The sequence below is a fragment of the Petaurus breviceps genome, unplaced genomic scaffold (genome assembly GCF_028583685.1).
Source record: "Petaurus breviceps papuanus isolate PSGF00001 unplaced genomic scaffold, PetGlider_PUasm1.0 220, whole genome shotgun sequence".
NCBI classification, from domain to species: Eukaryota; Metazoa; Chordata; class Mammalia; order Diprotodontia; family Petauridae; genus Petaurus; species Petaurus breviceps.
Window position 1 is genome coordinate 84,007 of NW_027185876.1, and position 11,601 is coordinate 95,607.

At 39.2% G+C, this 11,601-nt stretch overlaps 1 protein-coding gene across 1 annotated transcript; it reads left to right on the forward strand.

The window, feature by feature from the left end:
• Positions 1-459: 459 nt before the first annotated feature.
• LOC138166141 (guanylate-binding protein 1-like) lies at positions 460-10,273 on the forward strand. Its single transcript, XM_069094547.1, has 10 exons — positions 460-631; positions 2,714-2,841; positions 3,036-3,145; positions 3,460-3,656; positions 4,163-4,405; positions 5,163-5,443; positions 6,220-6,432; positions 6,639-6,741; positions 7,030-7,220; positions 9,300-10,273. Exons 1-10 carry the CDS (start codon positions 460-462, stop codon positions 9,420-9,422), a joined length of 1,761 nt encoding a protein of 586 aa, XP_068950648.1. The 3' UTR covers positions 9,423-10,273.
• The last annotated feature ends 1,328 nt before the right edge of the window (positions 10,274-11,601 follow it).

The window sequence follows — 11,601 nt, forward strand, 5'->3', positions numbered from 1 at the left end:
ACATTTCCATACAACTAACTACCTTCAAAACCTTTAAATCATTAAATCTCACTGGGACTCATTTTCCTCATACATACTATGAGAATGGGTTGGACTATATGTGTTATAAGGTTCCTTCTAGGTTTAAACTATGGAATTCTAAGGTTCATATTCACACAAATTGAGACAAACAGAGCAGACATCACTGCTTTCTCTTGTAGATTGGATGTGAAGAGACAGAAGCTAAATACTCCCAAATGTTTGGGCTGATTAGATCAGAAAAGTCTCTGGTTCTTCAGGGAGACAAGAGGCTCCAATCACAGATATGGGAAGTCACAAACAATAGCAGAAGAGGAGTCCTGTGGGTGCCGCATCTTGGCTCCATATTTAGAAATAACAATTGGGCCTCTCAGTGCCTATTTGAGCAGACTTTCTATTTGCAGATAACAAACCACTTTCAACATGGCTGCTTACAGCCAGATGCCAGCCCCAGTGTGTTTAATTGAGAACACAGAAGGAGAACTGAGAGTGAACCAGAAATCACTGGAGATTCTTTCTTCAATAAATGAGCCTGTGGTTGTGGTAGCTATTGTAGGCCTATATCGTACTGGCAAGTCCTACCTGATGAACAAGTTGGCAGGGAAAAAATCAGGTATGTGTAATAGCAAAGTAATGATATGTATGGTTAGTCCTTTAAGACATTTGACACATGTTATTCACTTTGGTGACTTCTCTTTTTTTTTTTTTTTTTGCCTTTAGAGGGCAATTGGGGTTAAGTAACTTGCCAAGGTTACACAGCTAGTTTTTTTGTATGGGTGTTAAGTGTCTGAGGCCAGAACCGAACTCGGGTCCTCCTGACTCCAGGGCCGGCACTTTACTCACTGCGCCACCTAGGCGCTCCTGGTGACTTCTCTTGAACAAGGAGGGATAGGACTGGAAAGGCAAGGTCTCATTCTGACCTCTGCTTTTGAACCCTTAGGGCAATCTGGAAGACAAAGGGAAAGTTTCGTCCACTTTGCCTTAACAATATCTGATATATAGACATGCATATATATTGTTTATATATTATATGTATAAATACATATAATGTGAACATGTATGATAATATATACTATGTATGCTGTATGCTAAATTGCAGAATTGTACATGTAGTGTGCATATATATAACATGATGTGTACATGCATGTAATATTCACATAACACAGAGTCTATGATGGACAATATGTACACATTACATGTCTTGTGTACAAATATGTAATGTCCATGCATAAATGTTTATATCTACATATAGGTGTACCACTTTGAAATTTACACAGCATTTTACATTCCTTATTCCATTAGAGCCTAACAACAAGCCTAACAGGTAGATACCACTGGTCTTATTATCAACATTTTACAGAAGAAGAAACTGAGGCATAAGGTCCTTGCCAGTAGTCATACGGCTAGCAAGTGTTAGAGGTGGGATGGGAAGCCAGATCTTTCCAACCTGAGGCCTCATACCCTCTGATCTATGCCATGGTGACTTAGTTTCCTTAGAATAAGAATAAGGATGCCCTTTGGGAATAGGATAACTGTGACAGTGATTTCTGTGGGCATTCTAATAAACTTTATTAGAATAACAAAAAATAAAATAATAATAAAATATTAGAATAAACGTATCATTATATAAGGCTGTGTGGTGCTGAGGGAAAAGCAAAGGCAGTCACAGGATCTGGGCTTAGGACTCACTTCTCACATTTACTTCTTAAGTGAATCTGCCACATCCCTTTGTCTCTGACTTCATCGGCAAAATCAAAAAGTGAAATGAGATTATCTCAAAAGCCCCTTCTGGCTGAAAGTCTAGGATCCTGTTCACTCACAGGCTCCCATTCACCTTTGCAGACATATTTTACACCATTCTGCTTCACATATTCTGGAATTCAGGCAAACTGGACAAAGGACTATTTCCCAAACTGGTTGAATCATTATCTGTTTCCACGTCTTCACTCTCACTATTTCCTATTCCTCCTGGCCACATTTTCATGGAACAAAATCCTACTGAATCTTCAAAGCCCAGTTAGGTGCCCCTCTTCCTCTCTGAAGAGATCCCAGGCCCTTAAATCAAGGTATGAAATTTCTCTCACCTGAATTTCTACCATATTTTATGCTTCCCTTAAGAATATTTGTTTTTATAACATAGTTTTCTATGCATGTTTTATACCTCCTAAGAAGACAGAAGTTCTTGAGAGAAGAGACCATGCCCTGCTTATCACTGTATCACAACACAGTTCAGTAAATAAATAGATAAAAATAAATAAAATGAAAATGGATAGATAAATGAATGATGAATGTATGGATAAATGAGGAAGGAAGGAAGGAAGGAAGGAAGGAAGGAAGGAAGGAAGGAAGGAAGGAAGGAAGGAAGGAAGGAAGGAAGGAAGGAAGGAAGGAAGGGGAAATCATTAAGGGAAATCTTCCAAGGTATCTCTACTGGTCTCTGAAAAACAAGAAAATGGTCCTACTTGTGGTGATCAGACAGTTGGTCTATTTTGTATCTCTCTGATGAAATTTAAAAATTAGACCTAAAATGCATGTTCTGTAATATGTACTCTCTTCTCTTCTTCCTTATGGGAAAACTGCCAATTTTCTTGCAGTGAATGATTAACATTACACAGCTGTACTAATCTCCAAGACACTCTTCAAACATGGGAGTCCCCAGATTACTCCATGCTCCTCTCTCCAGACTCTTCTGCAGGCTTCTCCCTTGGCTCCACAGTGCAGTCTCACACCAAGGGCATCTGGATGTGGTGTGTCCCTCATCCCAAGAAACCAAATCACACCCTTGTTCTCCTGGACCCTGAGGGCCTGGGAGATGTAGAGAAGGTAAGTAGGGAGGTCACTGCTCATTACAGATTATGAAAGAAAGTACATTAGGACTATTATAGGTCTTAGGCCTGTAAAAACCCAAGGGAGCTGGATTTTCACCTACTACACAGATATGCTAGTCTAGGTGCTGCCAGGGGAGTGAGTGTTAAAGTATAAGGCAACAAGGCCAGGAAATGTGTTTTGATTCCTAGGGCAACAACAAGAATGACACATGGATCTTTGCCCTGGCCGTGCTGCTCAGCAGTACCTTTGTCTATAACAGCATGGGCACCATCAACCAGCAGGCCATGGACCAGCTGCAGTATCCTTTCTGGGATCCAGGAGAAGGGACAGTTGGGGAACGGAGGAGGGAGGGACTCCGCTTTCTCCAGAATTTCTCTGAAGTCCATGTTCTGTTCCTTATGTGCTACTGACAGGTATAAGTTTGTGTGTGTGTGTGTGTGTGTGTGTGTACACAGAAAACATAAGTTCTAGAGAAATTACTCATGCTTCATGAGGAAAAACTAATCAATAGGTTCAGGGTCAAGGGGAAGTAATAAATTTCAGAGAACTGAAGGAATTGTGGAACAAGGGCTAGTGCTATCTTCTGCCATAATTCTTTAATTAATTCCCCAGCTATGTGACTGAGCTGACAGACCACATCAAGAGTAAATCTATCCCCAACACGGATGAGGTAGAAAACTCCTCAGAATTTGTGAGTTTCTTTCCAGACTTTGTGTGGACTGTGCGTGATTTCACCTTGGAACTGGAAATGAATGGAAAACCCATCACCTCTGATGAGTACCTGGAGATCGCACTGAAGCCTAAGAAAGGTTCCAGGGCTTGAGAGTTGGGCAATGATGTGGGGAGGAAGGGGAGGGAGGAAGGCGGGAGAGGGAAAACTCAAGAATTTATTTTATATTCTGAATAAAGATTTCTCTAGTTATGGTTCCCTGCCTACTTGGAGACAAGGAAAGTTATTTCATTTTGCCTTCAGTGAAAAACTGAATCCTTTTCTATCTTAGGAACAAGTCCTTTGACTTTTTCCATCAGCAGCAGCATCATTACCATTACCATCAACAAGCTTTTATTAAGCATCTTTATTGTACCAAGCACAGTGCTAATCATTGGATATACAAAGAAGGGAAGTGGGGGAACAATCCCTACCTTCAAGGAGCTCACATTCTAACACGGGAGTCAACATACAATGACCTAGCATACATAAGCTTATTTCATTCAGCCCAAAGATAGCTTCCTAAAAGGAGACATCATTTTAGAGAGCTTGTCTGAAGTTCAGGCTCTATTCTCTATTACAAGACTCCTCCTTCCATTCCTGCAGGCAAACCTGAGGAAGTTAAAATGTTCAACCTCCCCCGTCAGTGTATACGCCAGTTCTTTCCCAAGAAGAAATGTTTTATCTTTGACCAACCCACCCACCGAAAGAAGCTTGCCCAGCTAGAGAAACTTCATGACAGTGAACTGGATCCTGAATTTGTGCAACAAGCTGAAAACTTCTGCTCCTATATCTTTCAGCATTCCAATGTGAAAACTCTCCAGGGAGGCATCACAGTCAATTGGCCCCGTGAGTCCTTTCTCCCTCCTATTTACCCTTCCAGTACTTTTCTTCTGCTATTTTTAGGAGGACAGGAGAGGAAAGGAGCAGAGAGAATCCTCCTAGGAGAGCCCCTGATAAAGATAAAATCTGCTCTTCTAGATAACAAAAGATCTTTCCAGGTTCCTGTCCATAGTCTCTCATCCACTCCTAACATTATGGATGATACTCCTTGCTCCTCTGTCAGACAATCTCTAAAAGGCTAAATAAATTCCCTAAAATATAATAAAAAGTTAGAGCTATTAAAGGCTAACCTGAAAACCTTCAGTACCATACCCATGCTCAATCTGTCACCAATGGTGCAATAATTAAGATGATGAAATGTTTATCCCTATTATTTAGCATGATATGTTCTGACCATTCCCAACAGAGGGAAGACAAATGGAGTTATCAAGAGAATGGCCAGAGCTACCCTGTTTAGGGATGAGGCTGTATTTTTATCTATTCTATCCATTGCTTCTTATTATTACAATTTTGAACACTTCTTGCCCTCTCTCATATCAAAAAACTTCCTGAAAGTTTCACAGAATCATAAAATATTATAGTTGGAAAGGGATGATTTGGAAACTTTCAAGACTGTATGTCCAAGACTTTTCCAATGGTGCAATAATTAAGATATAAAATAATTAAGATATAATGAAAAGTGGACATACACATTACTTAGCATGATAAGTTCTGACTATTCTCCTAATGGTTCTGACCTCTTCCACTTTTGTTTTCTCTATAGGTCTGCAGAACCTGGTCCTGACCTATGTTGAGGCCATCACAAGTGGAGATATGCCCTGTATGGAGAGTGCCATCCTAGCATTGGCTCAAATAGAGAACTCAGCTGCAGTTCAAAGGGCCCTTACATACTATGAAGAGATGATGAAACAAAGGGTCCAGTTCCCCACAGACACCCTTAGGGAGTTGTTGGACATACATGCCATCTGTGAGAGGGAAGCCATTGAAGTCTTCATCAAGGATTCTTTCAAGGATGTGGACCAGAAATTCCAGAAGGAATTGGCGGTACTTTGGTTACTCTTGTTCATGGGAAAAGAGGGTCTACATGAAGGACCGCAGGCTTAGAAAGGAAAATGAGGCTCTTCCTGAGAACAACAACAAAATAGGAGGCTTCTAGAGAGATGATCTTACTCTCTGAGCTATATTTACTCCTGGAAAAAAGTAAAATTTTTTTTTAATTTTTTTTAATTCAAGTTCTCTTATTAAAAACCTCTTCTATAAACATATCTAATAAGTGATTATTAATTTTTGAGAAATAGCAAAAAATGTAATGAACTTTCTCACACGTGGTGGGTTTGCCCTATGGAAATGTTTTGCATAGCTACACATGTTCAACCTATACTGAATTGCTTATCTATCACCCCAAAATACTCCCTCCTCCAATCAGCTGTCTCCTATACCTTCTCCCATATCCCCTCCAAATTACCAGTAGGGCGTGGTGGATCTCTATGTCCCAGTGCCTGTATGTCTTATTTCCCAGTTACATGTAAAATAATGTTAATAATATTGTCTAAGGCAAAGAGAAAGGGACTTTGAGAAATTACATATTGTCCAGACCAATTTGCCCTCTTCCCATAATCTTTAAGATCTCTTAGGACAGATATAACAGAGGATCCTATAAAATTAAGTCTAGGACCACCAGGGCATGGTCCTGCTTGAATGCATGGGTGGGAGAGGGATAAAATTTTTTTTAAGAATTCATTTCTAGAAATTCTGTTAAATTTCTGATATATTCTCCCAACTATACCTTTTACACTTCATTTCTTTCATGCTGCTTAAAGAGCCAGCTAGAAGCCAGGTGTGATGCCTTTTGTAAGCAGAACGAGGATGAGTCCACAAAACGGTGCAGAGCTTTGCTTCAGGATATTTTCAGTCCTCTGGAGGAAGCAGTGAAGAAGGGGGCCTTCTCTAAACCAGGGGGCTATGATCTCTTTCTGCAGATGACCAAGAAGCTAAAAGAGAAGTACTACCAACAGCCCAGGAAAGGGATACAGGTGAACCCTCGTATTAGTAATAGATGCAGGGAGGAGGTGGAGAGGGAACATTCCTTTAGAAGCCATTTCGAAGCCCTGAGGTAAAAGACAGTAATGCTAAATGGAATGGCCCACTGTCAAGGCCAGTGTCCTCTGAACGGCCAACCTTTAATTTTACCCCAACAGCTTTATTTTCTTTTGCTAATTCACTGTCTTTCCATTGCCAGGCTGAGAAGACTCTGCAAGAACACCTGAAGTCCAATGAGGAAACAGCTGATGCAATACTGCATGCCGACCAGTCACTCTCGGCAAAGGAAAAGGATATTGAAGGTGCAAAATTCATGAACATGATTCTAGATCATCTGGCAAGCCCTCCACAGATTACTTTAACAAAACTTGGCATTAATACCCACAAAAACTTCTTTCTTGTTATCAAAACTTTGTCTGTAGACATGTATATTCACTTGTTTGTTGGTTACTCTCTGGGAGAATGTCTGTAATCAACACCAAGAAGTTCAATCATTTAATTTGAGATAACAAACCAGAGCAGAATGCTGCTCTGGGAACCAGTGATCTTTCACCTCTCTTTAATTTCCCCCACTTTTTCATTATCCTCAGTGGAGCGTGTGAAAGCTGAGGCTGCAGAGGCTGCTGCAAAGCAGTTGGAGGAAATGCAAAAGACCCAGGAGATGATGGAGCAGAAGGAAAAAAGCTACCAGGAGCATATAAAGCAACTGACTGAAAAGATGGAAATAGAAAGGAAACTGTTAATAGCAGAGCAAGAGAGGACTCTGGCTCTGAAATTCCAGGTATGCAATCCATTAATTCGTGAATAATAAGTGACTGTATTTAAAAAAAAAATTCAAAAAATTTTGAGTATGAAGGGACCTCAGAGAGAATCTAAGACATTCTCTCTAATCTGAGTCAACTCTTGACAATGGTTTCATAGAGAAATCACCTAATATATTGGGCACCTTCCTTGACTTTTCTTGCCAAAGACACTAATAAGAGTATATGAAGTATCTACTAGTAACTTCTCACTCTTGTCACATGATCTTTTCAAATCAAACTTCTCTGATTAATACCATTACTTATCCTGATTGTCTTGAGTAAATCGTAATTGGTAACGTGCCTACTCACATCCAGACTGTGCTTCTCGTTTGCCCTTTGTGTGATCCTCAACACCTCCAAACCATAGATTAACAAAACAAATTAAATTTAGATTTCATAAACTAGTCTTTCCTGCTATGATTATCACTCCATTTTGTTAGAAATAAACATTTTAATTTCAGAATTGCCAATTCCTTTCCTTCCCCTTTTCATTACTTCATTATTTTTAAATACTATTTCATCAACAGGCTTTTAAAAAAATTGTTTAATGTCTTTTCAAAATTGTAATACACTTGTTATCTCCTCTTAAATTGTTTCTGTTTCTCTTAGAAAAGATCAAATGTCCTACTTCACAGCATATGTAATGACATGCTTAAAGTATACTATTATTTTTGTTGAGAAATGATACCATATTTGGTCTCCCTGGACCAGAGTTTCCCTAGATCTATTCAATTGCAGGTTTTTGTAAAATGAAATTCTTTGAGGTTTTTGATTTTGAATGCCATTTCAAAATCCAGATAAAATGATCAAGCTCAAGGAATATTTAATTTTCTACTGCAATTCTTTCCCTTCAAGAGTAAAGTACATACACATATATACTTTATAGAATATATAGAGTATATATACATAAGTATATTGTTTATAAGCATATAGTATATATACATATATAAAGTTTATACAAATGCATATGTAATTATCCACTGTAATTATTACTCTTAAGAGTAAAATGTGTGTATGTATGTGTATATGTTTATATATAAGATATATCTACACAACTTCATATGTATGTATGTATGTATTATACATATCTATACACTCTACTCTTGAAGGGGTAATTACAACAGAAAATTAATTATTCCCCGAACTTGATCTATGTATGTTTGTATGTATATGTGCATATATGTATAGCTTTGAGTGCTGAACCTGACACTATACAGTGACTACATGGCTCTGAATGAGCCTAATAATCTCATAATCTCTCCATGTCTTAGTTTTCTCATATATAAAATGGTCAATTCATTTCAAGACCTACTTCACTTAGGTAGGGTGAGCAAAGTGCTTTGCAAACCTCCAAGCATTATGTAAATTACAGTTAATATCTGATACTGGAGAACCTATTAATTGCATTAGGGTTTTTATTTGTCTTATTCTTTATCTGTTGGATAAACTTTACTTTTATCCCTTGTACTTCTATAGCCTTTTTTTTTTTACCACCTTGAGAGGCAGATGCCCCAGGATTTTTTTTTTTTTTTGCTTTTTGGAGGGCAGTTGGGGTTAAGTGACTTGCCCAAGGTCACATGGATAGTTTTTGTGTTAAGTATCTGAGGCCAGATTTGAACTCAGGTCCTCCTGACTCCAGGGCCGGTGCTGATGCCCCAGTATTTATGCCAGTCAGACCCTCTTCCAGAGAGAGAAGGCAGGCACAGGGGGCTGATGACTAGCCTGGATTCTGTTGCCAGAGGCCACAGGCCCATTAGCTATTGCAGATGCTGGTGGCTACTCAGCCCGTGCACTTCTGACTTGGCTTCTCAGCTGTCTGCCTTGGGCTGCCTCCTCACACCCTTCTCTAACCCTCTGTGCCCCAGGCAGCTGGTGGCAGACCCTGCCATTATGACCCTCCTCCAGCCCTTTTCACTCTATTTCATAGCCTGGAGAAAACATTCCACAGGTCATTTAGAGCCTCTGGAGATCTGATGACTTGGATCAAGTGGACAATATTTTCAGAATTCTGTGTGGTCCCTTTTCCCTGCTCTTAAGTTCTATTTGTTTCTCTTCAGGAAGAGGAAGAGTTACTAAAAGGAGGATTCCTAAATGAATTGCAGCAGCTTCAAAAGAGCATCAAGTTTCTGAAGAACCAACTGAATGGATCCAAAAAAAAGTGGCACTGTATCATATGCTGAAGACTGAGGCCTTCTTGTTTACCTCCAACATAACTAGATGGAGAAAGTTCAGGATCCCTGTGTTTTGTGGAACACTTGTAGTGTAAAAGCTATTGAAATGCAAGGCTTATAAAATGGACAGTATGATTTACTTAATTTTCTGTCCAGTTGTATGTAGTACCACATATAAAAAACCTAGTGATTTTCCCTGAAAACCTAAAGATTATTTTAAAATAGGGATCCCTAAAGATGATTTTAAAATAGGGGAAAAGTATGTGACTCTCTTTGCATTTTATTCCCATTTAAACTGTCTCTGTCAACTTTTCTTTTTTTTTTCCTTGAATAAAGTAGGTCTCTTGGTATTTATATGAATATCCCATATAGAGCTATATTCAGAAATAAAAAAATTTCTTATGAATGAATAATGGTCGTTTCTGAAATGTTTGGTCACCAAATGAGTATGAGAATGGTAATTTCTAGGTGAAAGAATGATGGCTGGGAAGAGGTTAGTTACCTATCCACTCAGATTCTCACTGCAGTTTTGGCTGGGGGCTGGAGGTGGCAGGAGGAGCCCAGGCCCAGACACTGTCTCTCTCTGGCCCCACCCTGGCATGGTCATTCCCATCTCCTCAATTCCTGAGGATCTGACATTTCCCACTGTTGGGAGATAAGTAGAGGGGCCAGTAGGCAGTTTCCTACAGAAAACTCCTGGCTCTTCCCATGTCCAGTGTAGTCTGGATTCACTTAGTCATCCTTCTTTTGAGGGAGCTATAATAGTGTACACAGATACAAGCTCTTTTGTTCGTCCTGAGCCCCTTGCTAGTAGTCCCAGTAATTAAGACAAGTCTCAGGGGCAGCCAGGTGGCTCAGCAAGTAAGAGCACTGGCCCCAGTGTTGGGATGACCTGGGGATAGAATCTGGGCTCCGATACTTAGCACCACACCCAGAAATAACTGGCTGTGTAACCTTGAGCAAGTTACTTAACCCCAATTGCTTAAAAAAAAAAAAAAAAAGAAAAGATAAGTCTTTTTGTCTCTAGCCCAGAGATTCTTAACCTTTCATATTTCATGGATCCCTCTGACAATCTGGTAAAAATCTATGAACTCCATAGAATAATTCTTTTAAATGCATAAATATTTATATATGCACATACAATTAAATTTTTAAAAACCAAAAAACCTCTATATTTGATTGCTCTGAGGCAAGTCATATCACCTCCCAAGACTTCATTGTGTAAAATGAGTGGGCTAGATACCATGGCCTTTGATGTCCCTCATATTTCAGGGAGTCTGTGTACTTGGATGGGAATACACACACATAGACATACATACATGTATATATGCATATTCAAGAAGTTTATGTTGCTGTTCAGTCATTTCAGTCATGTCAGACTCTACATGACCCCATTTGGTGTTTTCTTGGTAAAGATACTGGAGTGGCTCGCCATTTCCTTCTCCAGCTCACTTTACAGAGGAAACTGAGGCAAACAGGATTTAGTGACTTGCCCAGAGTCTCGCAGTAAGTGTCTGAGGCCAGATTTGAACTCAGGAAGATGAGTCTTCCTGACTCCAGGCCTGAAACTCTATATTATCTATCTATCTATCTATCTATCTATCTGTATGTATGTATGTATGTATGTACATATGTATGTATGTATGTATGTGTACAAAACCAGTGGATAAGGTTTTTGTCAAACTCTCTGGCTAACTGGCCCATCCAAGAGTTCTGGGGAAAATCTATTAAAGAATGCTTAGGTATGGATCATGTATAGAATCTCATATAAAAGGGATCAATGAATAGAGCTCCCTCTAGAAAAAGGTAGTTACTGTACAAAGCTGATATCAAGTATAGGAAAGTTATTTGTTTCTTCTACCACAAAATAAAATCTTAAAACACAAAAGACTCATAAATGTATAAGGACAAATACTTTAAAATATGAAATATTAACCCAGCACCCTTATTATACTCTCTAAGGCATGCTGTCACTCTCAGCCCCTCATTGGAGTAAGCTCATTTCTCTTTATAAAGTCTACCTCTCATTAAACTTTTAACCAATTAGAGTTGACTGCCGTCTGATGGAACACCTCTTGTACAAAGGCATATAAATCTAAAAAAGTAGCCATACTTTGTCTTTGATGGAACAAGAGAATAAGGAACCTTTCTTGTGAATCATATGCTGGCTATAATTGACAAAACTGAT

Coding starts and splice junctions, on each gene's coding strand:
- LOC138166141 (XM_069094547.1), top strand. CDS start 460: ATGCCAGCCCCAGTGTGTTTAATTGAGAACACAGAAGGAGAACTGAGA. Junction 3,146..3,459: donor CAGGCCATGGACCAGCTGCA/GTATCCTTTCTG, acceptor TTAATTCCCCAG/CTATGTGACTGAGCTGACAG. Junction 5,444..6,219: donor AATTCCAGAAGGAATTGGCG/GTACTTTGGTTA, acceptor TGCTGCTTAAAG/AGCCAGCTAGAAGCCAGGTG.